The 12,702-nt window shown below is 43.9% G+C and overlaps 1 protein-coding gene across 4 annotated transcripts in view; it reads left to right on the top strand.

Annotated features, from left to right (window-relative positions):
• The window catches only part of epha7 (eph receptor A7), a 380,177-nt gene that overhangs the window by 13,684 nt on the left and 353,791 nt on the right, over nucleotides 1-12,702 (top strand). For all 4 annotated transcript variants that reach the window (XM_072251662.1, XM_072251664.1, XM_072251663.1 and 1 more), the window contains exon 3: nucleotides 3,384-4,053. In XM_072251662.1, coding sequence (XP_072107763.1) covers nucleotides 3,384-4,053 — 670 coding nt within the window. The remainder of the gene's footprint in view (nucleotides 1-3,383; nucleotides 4,054-12,702) is intronic.

Below are 12,702 nucleotides of genomic sequence, written 5' to 3'. Positions count from 1 at the left end.
TTGCTGGTCATTGATTGACCAGGATAACATACTGAGCAATGTCTGGACAGATCCAATAATCCCTCAATCAATTGACCTTTCTTTATTGATCTGGTCACTGGCCGGAGATGAGGATGGGTTGGGTGGAGTGAAGATGATTGATACAATGAGACGGAATTGCTTTCTGACATCTTGGATTAGCAGATACGTGTGAATGTTCAGGTATTGACTGACATATTGGAGTTCCATTAAGAATGTGCACTTCTGCAGAATATTGGAAACTGGAAACTCAAACAGGGCATTTGACAATAACAGTCCACTTGAGGACCTACCATTCACTGGAGTTAAGAAACACTATGAGTAGGCGAAGCCCTTGAGTACAAAAACTTCTCACCTGCCTATCACCTACTCTTGGTGCCCTTCCTCCTTCTATTTCTCTCTTCTGCTTACCTGCCTATGATTACTCCCTCCTCCCCGGTTCTCCTCCTCCCTCCCTTTTCCCTATAGTCTACTCTCCTATCCTATTAGTCATAGTCACAGTCATACTTTATTGATCCTGAGGGAAATTGGGTTTCGTTACAGTTGCACCAACCAGGAATAGAGTATAGATATAGCAATATAAAGCTATGAATAATTAAATAATAATATGAAAATTATGCCAGGAAATAAGTCCAGATTCCTTCCTCTCCAGCCCTTTGCCTCCTCCACCTATCACCTCCTTGCTTATTACTTCATTCCCCTCTCCACCCACCTGGACTCACCTGTCACCTTCTAGCTTGTCCTCTCTCCTCTCCACCACCTTTTTATTCTGTTATCTCCCCCCTTCCTTTCCAGTCCTGATGGAGGGTCTTGGCCCGAAACATCGACTGCTTGTTGATTTCCATAGATGCTGCCTGACCTGCTGAGTTCCTCCAGCATTCTGTTTCTGTTGCAAAAGATTAGTTTTGTTTGTCACATGTGGATCAAAACATACAGTGAGATGCGTCATCTGCGTAAAATCGAATGGGGAGAATTTTGCTGTGTTGCCAACATAGCATGCTGACGCCTGCAACTCACTAACCCTAACCCTAACCCATAATTCCTTGGTTAAAATGTGGGAGGAAACCAGAGCACTTAGAGGAAACACGCATGGTCACATGGCGGCCGAACAGACCCCTGTCAGACTGTGGTAGGAATGGAACCCCGGTCAGTGATCGCTGGTGCTGGAATAGCATTGCACTTACGTTGTGTAAGGCTCCTGTGGTCATTGTTCACAAACCAGTGCTCAGAGCAAACCAGTTTGTAGTGTCAGATCGGTGGTAGAACCCCCATGATACTAGGGCAGCACAATGCTTTACCATACCCGCCGCTGCCTGTAAGGAGTTTGTACCTTCTCCCCGTCGCCGTGTGGGTTTTCCCACAGCTCCGGTTTCCTCCCACAGTCCAAAAATGTACCGGTTGGTAGGTTAATGGGTCATTGTAAATTGTCCCATGATTAGGCTGGGAGTAAATCAGGGGATTGCTGGGTGCTGTGCCTCAAAGGACCTATTCCACATTGTATCTCAATAAATAAATAAGTAAATAAGTTATCCTTATCCAATTTTAAGGATGTTGTACTATGCTGTAAAGAGGTGTTAAAGTAACCTGGTGGAATTGAATTAATGACATCATTTCGTTGGCTATGATTCTTTTGTTGAACGACATGGATTCTGTGGGATAGTTTGATGCTGGCATTGTCTTTGAATGATTTAATATAATTGCCTCTGTTCTGAACTCATAACACATTGATTATATCTCCAATACTCTAAAGCTGCCTAATCTATAATACTCCCTGGTTTGTCAAGGAAAGAAAAATGAGTTAAGGTCTTACAGAACAGAAGAGAAATCCTTGATCTTTTTGGTATGTTCCAGTCCATTTGAGTGAATTCCTGCCACTAAGGATTTTGTCCATTCTCCCGTGACCGTCTGGCTTCCTCCCATATTCCAAAAGCATACCAGTTATGGGTAGTGAGTTGTAGTCATGCTATGTTGGTGCCAGAAGTATGGCAAGACTGTGGGCTGCCTCCAAGCACATCCTCGCTGATTTAATTTGATGCAAACGGTATGTTTTCATGTACTGCGCATGCGACAAATAAAGTTATTTTTCTTTAAGATCGTAAATCTTTCTCTTCACAAGTAAAATATTTTCACCAGTTAGCACATCTACAAGGTGCATTACCACAAGAAAGCAGCATCCATTGTCAAGGCCATGCTCTCTTCTCGCTGCTGTCTTCAGGGAGGAAGTACAGGAGCCTTAGGTCCCACACCAGCAGGTTCAGGGAACAGTTATTACCCTTCAACCATCAGGCTCCTGAGCCAGAAGTGATAACTTCACTCACCTTAATACTGAACTGATTCTACAACCTAAGGACCCACTTTCAAGGACTCTACAAATCATGTTTTTAGCATTATCTGCCTATCTATTTATCTGTATATCTATCACCAATCTATCTATCTGTCTATCTATCACCAATCTATCTATCTATAAACCTGTTTTTCTGTTTGTTCCGTAAGATTGAAATAGCTGGGGGTGCTCATGTGGATAAGGTCCCACTACCTATTAAATGCTATCAACAGTGTGTGTCTCAATAGCTTCTGACAACCAGGTCCAGCTCCTGGCCTTCACATGTGGTTTAGCTACTAGGTCCGGTGGAACCATTTCTACTGACAGAGGTAGGGTGAAAGGTGGGTTACTGGCGCCTGAAATCCTTTTGCTGTGAGCAAATGGGGCTCATCAGCTATGGTTGGCAGCTCGTCTAGGTGGAGGGAAGCTGTGAGTTCAGACCTCTGCTGACTTGTGGCTAGACCCACTCATGGGGAAGGCTTCGCGGGTAAACCCTGAGGGGAAAATCCGGAGCTGGAGTCCATAAGGCAGTCCTACGTTGAGTTCAACGCTGACTGGCAACTCCTGCGACACTGCTGGTGCCAGACTGTATCGGACTCTGCCGTTTCTTTGGGTTCACCAGCTGCCTGGAGATGAGGAGCCTGTTACACGGGCAACAGCTTGCTCTCCGTATCGTACTGCCCTGGCTTGCAAATCTGGACAGCTGGGATGCGATATCCATGGTTGACCCTGACCAATGGAGGCCTCAGGTGTTTGTTTATTTGTTTGAACTGTTTGTCTGCTTTGGGTAGTTCGTCTGCCTTTATCTGCACTTTTTCATTGCTTCTGCTGTCTTTCTCTGTTTTACTGCGAATGCCTGCAAGAAAATGAATCTCAGGGTAGTGTATGGTGACATGTGCATACTTCCATAATAAATTTGCTTTGAACCTTGAAATACTTCCAAACGTTTCTTAACAAATATGGAAATGTGTTTTACAATATTTTTGGTCTTTTTAAAATTATCTGCTTTGGGAAAATTATATCTTGTTCTTCTGCCTTTCAGTGGGAAGAGATCAGTGGAGTAGATGAGAATTACATCCCCATTCGCACATATCAGGTGTGCAGAGTTATGGAGCCTAACCAGAACAACTGGCTGAGAACTAACTGGATTGCAAGAGGCAATGCCCAGAGGATATTTGTGGAAATGAAGTTTACCCTGAGGGATTGTAACAGCATTCCAGGAGTCTTGGGGACATGCAAAGAGACGTTTAACCTGTATTACTTTGAGAGCGATTCGGATGCAGGCCGGAACATTAAGGAGTCGCAGTACCTCAAAATAGACACTATCGCAGCCGATGAAAGTTTTACTCAAGGAGACCTTGGAGAGCGTGTCATGAAGCTCAACACTGAGCTGCGGGAGATCGGGCCCCTCTCGAGAAAGGGATTCTACTTGGCTTTCCAGGATGTGGGAGCCTGCATTGCCCTGGTGTCCGTCCGCGTTTACTACAAGAAGTGCTGGTCGATCGTGGAGAACCTGGCGGTTTTCCCCGACACGGTGACGGGATCCGAATTCTCGTCCCTGGTGGAGGTGCACGGCGCCTGCGTCAGCGACGCAGAAGAGGAGGCGGAAAACCCTCCTAGGATGCACTGCAGTGCCGAGGGCGAGTGGCTGGTGCCAATCGGCAAGTGCGTCTGCAAAGCAGGATTTCAGCAGAAGGGTGATGAGTGTGACGGTAAGTGCTCTAAATTTAGATGGAAACGCTGTACTTATAGTGAATCAAATCTGCTTGTAAGTTACTAATCCCAGCGGTTAAATATTATAAAAATTGTAAAAATGAAGGAAAATTTAATTAGAAATACAAACTTTCAGATTGCAAGACACGGCTCTGAAATCAGCTTTTAAAGAGTTGCCGTCCCTGATTTTCACTAGGACATTACTCGGTCTCCATTCACACATGAAAATGTCTGCTTTAGTTATTATTTTTGTCAGTTTCCAATTCATCTGCGAAAGGATTCAGTGTTAGATCAGGAAGAGCATGATGCGTGGGTAATTCTGGGAGCATTGATTTCATTGCAAGCCTTATGGATTGTGTTTTCTGCTTTAGTTCTTGCCTGTGGCTAATTGGATGACCATATCAATTCCTTAAACCTTTTGTCAAGTCAAGTTTATTGTCATTTCGACCATAAGCTGCTGGTACAGTACACAGTAAAAATGAAACAACGTTCCTCCAGGACCATGGTGCTACATGAAACAACACAAAATTACACTAGACTATGTGAGACAGCACAAGGTTACACTAGACTACGTAAAACAACATAAAAACTACACTAGACTACAGACCTACACAGGACTACGTAAACTGCACAAAACAGTGCAGTACAATAATGAATAAACAAGACAATAGGCACAGTAGAGGACAAATTACAATGTAATAATAAATGATGTAGATGTCAGTCTAGACTCTGGGTATTGAGGAGTCTGATGGCTTGGGGGAAGAAACTGTTGCACAGTCTGGTCGTGAGAGCCCGAATGCTGCGGTACCTTTTGCCAGATGGCAGGAGGGAGAAGAGTTTGTATGAGGGGTACGTGGGGTCCTTCACAATACTGTTAGCTTTGTGGGTGCAGCGTGTGGTGTAAATGTCTGTAATGGTGGGAAGAGAGACCCTGATGATCTTCTCAGCTGACCTCACTATCCGCTGCAGGGTCTTGCGATCCGAGATGGTGCAATTTTCGAACCAGGCCGTGATGCAGCTGCTCAGGATGCTCTCGATACAACCTCTGTAGAATGTGGTGAGGATGGTGGGTGGGAGATGGACTTTTCTCAGCCTTCGCAGAAAGTAGAGATGCTGCTGGGCTTTCTTTGCTATGGAGCTGGTGTTGAGGGACCAGGTGAGATTCTCCGCCAGGTGAACACCAAGAAATTTGGTGCTTTTAACGATCTCAACGGAGGAGCCGTCAATGTTCAGCGGAGAGTGGTCGCTCCGTGCTCTCCTGAAGTCAACAACCATCTCTTTTGTTTTGTTCACATTCAGAGACAGGTTGTTGGCTCTGCACCAGTCCATTAGCTACTGCACCTCCTCTCTGTATACTGACTCATCGTTCTTGCTGATGAGACCCACCACAGTCGTGTCATTGGCGAACTTGATGATGTGGTTCGAGCTGTATGTTGCAGCACAGTGTTGGGTCAGCAGAGTGAACAGCAGTGGACTGAGCACACAGCCCTGGGGGGCCCCCGTACTCAGTGTGATGGTGTTGGAGATGCTGCTTCCAATCTGGACTGACTGGGGTCTCCCAGTCAGGAAGTCTAGGATTCAGTTGCAGAGGGAGGTGTTCGGGCCCAGCAGTTTCAGCTTTCCAATCAGGCACTGAGGAATGATTGTGTTGAATGCTGAACTGAAGTCTATGAACAGCATTGGAACGTATGTGTCTTTTTTGTCCAGGTGGGTGAGGGCCAGGTGGAGGGTGGTGGTGATAGCATCATCTGTTGAACGGTTGGGATGGTACGTGAACTGCAGGGGGTCCAGCAGGGGGGGGTGGGGGGCGGCAGGGTCTTTATGAGTGGATAAAACATGAAGAAAAGCACTGTATGAAAAGAAAAGCAGATAGAAAATTAACCCTTTTTTGGCTTACATATTTATAGAACATAGAACATAGAACAGTACAGCACAGTACAGGCCCTTCGGCCCACAATGTTGTGCCGACCCTCAAACCCTGCCTCCCATATAAGCCCCCACCTTAAATTCCTCCATATACCTGTCTAGTCGTCTCTTAAACTTCACTAGTGTATCTGCCTCTACCACTGACTCAGGCAGTGCATTTCACGCACCAACCACTCTCTGAGTAAAAAACCTTCCTCTAATATCCCCCTTGAACTTCCCACCCCTTACCTTAAAGCAATGTCCTCTTGTATTGAGCAGTGGTGCCCTGGAGAAGAGGCGCTGGCTATCCACTATATCTATTCCTCTTATTATCTTGTACACCTCTATCATGTCTCCTCTCATCCTCCTTCTCTCCAAAGAGTAAAGCCCTAGCTCCCTTAATCTCTGATCATAATTCATATGCTCTAAACCAGGCAGCATCCTGGTAAATCTCCTCTGTACCCTTTCCAATGCTTCCACATCCTTCCTATAGTGAGGATTCCTATATTTCTTTTAATTACAACCTTTTTGATGGTGCCCTTCCTCAAGCCCCACTTAAGAGTTTCCAGTTCTTTAACGTACTGTTTCCAGCACCGAGTGTTGAGTTAAAGCCTGCAGCAAAAATGATATTGTAGACATGATCAGTATCAAAGATAATAAAATGGCTACTTTATCAGGAACCTCCTGTACTTAAAAAAAAAAGTGGCCACTGAGTGTAGGTTCATGGTCGTCTGCTTCTGTCCCATCCGCTTTAAGGTTCAACGTGTTGTTCATTAAGAGATGTTCTTCTACTGGAACGCCTGGTTATTTGAGTTATTGTCACCTTCCTGTCAGCTTGAACCAGTCTGGCCATTCTCTGACCTCTGTCATTAACAAAGCATTTCTGCCCACAGAACTGCCACTCACTGAATGCTTGTTGTTTTTCACACCATTCTCTGTAAACTCCAGAGACTGCTATGTGTGAAAATCCCAGAGATTGGCAGTTTCTGAGACACTCAAACCACCCTGTCAGGCACCAACAGTCATTCCACGGTCAAAGTCACTTAGATCACATTTCTTCCCGTGGACAACAACTGAACCTCTTGACAATGTCTGCATGATTTTATGCATTGGGTGTCTGATTAGATATTTGCAGTAACGAGCAGGTGTACAGGTGAACCCAGTAGGGTGGCGCTGAGTGTATTAAATGGTTAGTGTCTTTAGGAGAAACATGCCTGGCTGATACTTGCTGCTGTCTGGTCCTTGTCCATAACAAAGCAGCAGATAAGGAGAGGTGAGCGGAGGGGCACTGTTACATACAGACATGAAAGTGGAAGCTTCAGAAGTTGACCCTGCATTACAAATGACAAACTGATCAAGTTTGAGCAAAACGCCTACTCTTTAGCTTGCATCATGGAACAGTGACATTAAGGCAAGTCATGTCAAGAAGAATCCCAGCCACCTGCCCATGGACTGTTTGTCTCACTCCCATCAGTGAGGAAGCTACATAGCATCCATGCCAGGACCACCAGACTCAAAAATAGTTCCTTTCCCCAAGCAGTAAGTCTGATCATTACCTCCATCGATTAACCCACCCCTCCACACCCTCAGCCACCACTATGTTATCATTCCCTGTCAGCCACATTATGTACAGACATTTCCTGTGCTTAGCATCACTTTATAAACAAACAATCATTCTATGAATACAGTGCCCGTAAAAAGTATTCATCCCCTGGAGGTTTTCATGGTTTATTGTTTTACAACATCGAATCACAGTGGATTTAGTTTGGCTTTTACGAAACTGATCAACAGAAAAAACTTCCATGTCAAAGAGAAACCAAATTTCTACAAATTGGTCTAGATTTATTACAAATATAAAACACAAAATAATTGACTGCATAATTACTCACCCCCTTCAGGTCGGTATTTAGTCGATGTACCTTTGGCGGCAGTGACAGACTTCAGTCTGTGTCGATAAGTCTTCATTAGCTTTGCAGAATCAGAATCAGGTTTTATTATCACTGGCATGTGACATGAAATTTGTTAACTTAGCAGCAGCAGCAGTTCAATGCAATACATAATCTAGAAGATAAAAAATAATAAATAAAATAAAAATATTAATAAATATATAAATAAATCAATTACAGTATACATATATTGAATAGATTAAAAATGTGCAAAAAACAGAAATAGTGTAAAAAAGTGAGGTAGTGTCCAAGAGTTCAGTGGACACCTGGACACTGCAATTTTTCCCCATTTTTCTTTAAAAAACTGCTCAAGTTCTATAAGATTGCATGGGGATCGTGAGTGAACAACCCTTTTCAAGTCTAGCCACAAATTCTCTTTGATTGAGGTCTGACACTGACTTGGCCACTCCAGGACATTAACTATGCTGTTTTTAAGCCATCCTTTTTGCTTTTGCTTTATGCTTGGGGTCATTGTCTTGCTGGAAAACAAATTTTCTCCCAAGTTGTAGTTCTATTGCAGGCTGTATCAGATACTCCTCTTTCTCTTTGAGTGGCTTTCTCTTTGCCACTCTCCCACAAATTGCGACTGGTGAAGCACCCGGGCAACAGTTGTTGTATGTGCAGTCTCTCCCATCTCAGCCACTGAAGCTCGTAACTCCTCCAGAGTTGTCATAGGTCTCTTGGTGGCCTTCTCACTAGTCCCCTTGCACGGTCACTCAGTTTATGAGAGTGGCCTGCTCTTGGCAGATTTACAGCTGAGCCATCTTCTTTCCATTTCTTGATGTTTGACTTAACTGTACTCTGAGGGATATTCAGTGACTTGGAAATTTTCTTCTACCTGTTTCCTGACTTGTGCTTTTCAACAACCTTTTCACAGAGTTGCTTGGTGTGATCTTTTGTCTTTATCTTGGAGTTTTTGCCAGGATACTGACTCATCAGTAGTTGGACTTCCCAGATACAGGTGTATGTTGAAATACCTTGACTACACGCAAGTGATCTCCATTTAACGAATTATGTGACTTCTGAAACCAATTGGCTGCACCAGTGATGATTTGGTGTGTCATATTAAAGGAAGTGAATATTTATGCAATTAATTATTTTGCGTTTTATACTTGCAATTAATTTAGATCAATTTGTAGAGATCTGTTTTCACTTTTTCTGTTGATCAGTGTCAAGAAAAGCCAAATTAATCCAGTGTGATTCAATGTTGTAAAACAATAAAACCTGAAAACTTCCAAGGGGGGTGAATACATTTTAAAGGTGCTGCATAAGCTATGTTTTTATGTTTTTTAAAGTATTGTGTTCGTTATCTTGTGCGTTTTTGTGCTGCATCGGATCAGGAGTAACAATCAGTTCGTTCTCCTTTACATTGGTATACTGGAAATTACATTAAACAATCTTGAAATTTCTCTAGCACATACCTTATGCTGTAAAAATGTCACTTTGAGACACTGTAGATTTAATGTTGCTTGGAAGAGGAAAGAATTCCCAATAATTTTAAATGGAAGTGGAAGCAAGCAGATAGTGTGAACAGAATCATTATCTGCAGTTGGACTTGCATGCTCCAGGTTGCAGGAGAACGTGCTCAGGGATGCATTGAAGCTCGGGGCAGTCACTGCGAGGGTCAGTGGGGAAGGACCACAGTGTAGGGTTCTTCTCCTACTGGAGAGGAAGGGGCTGGTTTGGATGAGGAAGTCCCTTAATTACTGTAGTAGTGCACCACCATAGGAGCCCACAGGAGAGTCAGCAGTGCTATTGATGTCTGGGTATGTCATAGAGCAGCATTGAAAGCAGCAGCTATCAATGTAAAGAATGAAAAGTGCTTTGCACAGTTTATTCTTGTAAATAAATAGAGATCATTTTGATTAAAAGCGACACAGTAGTGTAGTGATTACCACGACACTATTGCAACTCGGTGCGTCGGAGTGCAGAGTCCAGTTCCGGCACTATCTGTAAGGAGTTTGTAAGTTCTCCTTGAGGCCACGTGGGTTTCCTCTGGGTGCTCCTGTTTCCTCCCAGAATCCAAAGATGTATTAGTTAGTAGGTTAATTGGTCATTGTTAATTGTCCGGTGATTAGGCTGGGATTAAATCAGTGGGTTGCTGTGCAGTATGGCTCGTTAGGCCAGAAGGGCCTGTTCTACACCATATCTCTAAAACCCAAATAAAATAGATTTGTGAATTAAGCACATGCTACTTGAGGGAAACTTTTACTATTGATGGAAGGGAATGGAAGATCAAGTGTTTCTAAAATAATTTTCCCTCAATTCATGAATTGCCACTACCGGTGGTGTTTTCTGTGAGGCAGTTCAGTGTGTAGTTATTGTTGCATTTGATCATTTGCTTATTCTCATTAAAGATTTGGTCAGCTTTACATTAGGTCAACACATTTAGGTCACCGAAAAAATTATTACAAATTTCAAGCCTTATAGAAACATAGAAACATAGAAAATAGGTGCAGGAGTAGGCCATTTGGCCCTTGGAGCCTGCAACGCTATTCGGTATGATCACGGCTGATCATCCAACTCAGACCCCTATACCTGCCTTCCCTCCATACCCCCCCATCCCTTTAGCCACAAGGGCCTTATCTAACTCCCTCTTAAATATAGCCAATGAACTGGCCTCAACTGTTTCCTGTGGCAGAGAATTCCACAGATTCACCACTCTCTGTGTGAAGAAGTTTTTCCTAATCTCAGTTCTAAAAGGCTTCCCCTTTATCCTCAAACTGTGACCCCTTGTTCTGGACTTCCCCAACATCGGGAACAATCTTCCTGCATCTAGCCTGTCCAATCTCTTTAGGATTTTATACGTTTCAATACGATTCCCCCCTCAATCTTCTAAATTTCAACGAGTATAAGCCTAGTCGATCCAGTCTTTCATCATCTGAAAGTCCTGCCATCCCAGGAATCAATCTGGTGAACCTTCTTTGCACTCCCTCTATGTGTCCATTGTGTGCGGTTGTTGAAAAAGATCGTCACAGTGAGGTGCTACAAATCAGGTGAATAACTTCTACCAAAAATCCTAGAACTATGAAGCTACACACCAGGTGAATAACTTCTACCAGAAATCTGTTCCAACCATTTTCTTCTTTGCCCTTCATTTACGTAGAGTAACTTCACGTTCAGAAACTTGGTTGAAATCTTCATGTTCATTAGCTTGAGGAAGATGAGGCTGCATTCTGAATGCTTTTGATTAAGGTGCCCACTGTTCAGGACGTCTTGACTACCTTCAGCTTAGAATTAAGCCAGAGAGTGAATGGTACCTGAATCTGAATCAGATTGAGTATCACTGGTTTTTGTCATGAAATTTGTTGTTTTGTGGCATCAATGCATCACAATAGATAAAATATTACTGTAAGTTACAATAAGAAATGAAATATATCAATAGTGCAAAAGAGGAATAGTGAGTACTTCATGGACCATTCAGAAATCTGATGATGGAAGGGGAGAAGCTGTTAGTAAAACATTGAGGCTCTTGTACCTCCTCCCTGATGGTAGCAATGAGAAGTTGCCTCTGTTGAAAGACTTTTGGGTGTAGATGTTAGACATGAGTTTGAATCTCACTGTTTAGTGAGTTTCTGACCTGATGTACAATATAATTCTAGCATTTTTATCTCTCATTTATAGAACACAGAACATAGAATATTACAGAACGTCCAGCCTGCAATGTTCTGCCGACCTTTTAATCTACTCCAAGATCAATCTAACCCTTCTACATAGCCCTTCATTTTTCAATCATCCATGTGCCTGTCTAAGAGTCTCTTAAATGCCCCTGTTGAATCTGCCTCTACCACCAACCTTGTCAGTGTGTTCCATGTACCCACCATTATCTGTTATCCACAAAATGCTGGGGGAACTCAGCAGGTCGGGCAGCATCTATGGAGAAGAATAAACAGTTGACGTTTCGGGCTGAGACCCTTCACCAGGACTGGAAAGGAAGTGGGAAGATGCCAGAATAAGAAGATAGGGGAAGGGGGAGAGGAAGGGGAAGGGGATAGCTAGAAGATGACAGGTGATGCCAGGTGGGTTGGAAAGGTAAAGGGCTGGCGAGGAAGGAATCTGACAGGGGAGGAGAGTAGACCATAGGTGAAAGGGAGGAGGAGGGGACTCGGGGGAGGTGATAGCCAGGTGAGAAGAAGAGGTAAAGAGGGCAGAGTGGAGGATAGAAGAAAAGAGAAGGTGGAGGGAGATATTACTGGAAGGAATATGAGGTGTTACTCCTCCACCTGAGTAATGAAAGATGAGGCCACGGACGGACATGTTGGAATGCGAATGGGGACAGGATCTAAAATGTTTGCCCTCCGGAAAGTTCCACTTTTGGCGGATGGAGTGGAGGTGCTTGACAAGGCGGTCCCTCAGTTTATGTTGGGTCTTCGACAAAGCGGTCCACTCTCAGTGTGGGGAAGCAACATCTCATATTCTGTCTAGGTAGCCTGATGGCGTGAATACTGAATTCTCCTTCTGGTAGTTCTGTTCTCCACTCTGATCACTTACCCCTTCTCCTCATCTGACTATCACCTCCCCCTGGGGCCCTCCTCCTTCCCTTTCCCCCCATGATCCACTCTCTTCTCCTATCAGGTTCCTTCCACTCTAGCCCTTGACCTTTCCCACCCACTTGGCTTCACCCATCACCATCTAGCTATTCTCCTTCCCCTTCCCCACCTTTTTATTCTGGAATCTACCCACTTCCTTTCCAGTCCTGATGAAGGATCTCGGCTCGAAACATCGACTGTTTATTCCTCTCCATAGATGCTGCCTGACCTGCTGAGTTCCTCCAGCATTTTGTGTGTGCTGCTCTGG

Source organism: Mobula birostris, chromosome 2, assembly GCF_030028105.1.
Source record: "Mobula birostris isolate sMobBir1 chromosome 2, sMobBir1.hap1, whole genome shotgun sequence".
NCBI lineage: Eukaryota > Metazoa > Chordata > Chondrichthyes > Myliobatiformes > Myliobatidae > Mobula > Mobula birostris.
The sequence above is the reverse complement of the archived record's forward strand: the minus strand, read 5'-3'. Positions and strand labels throughout refer to the sequence as shown.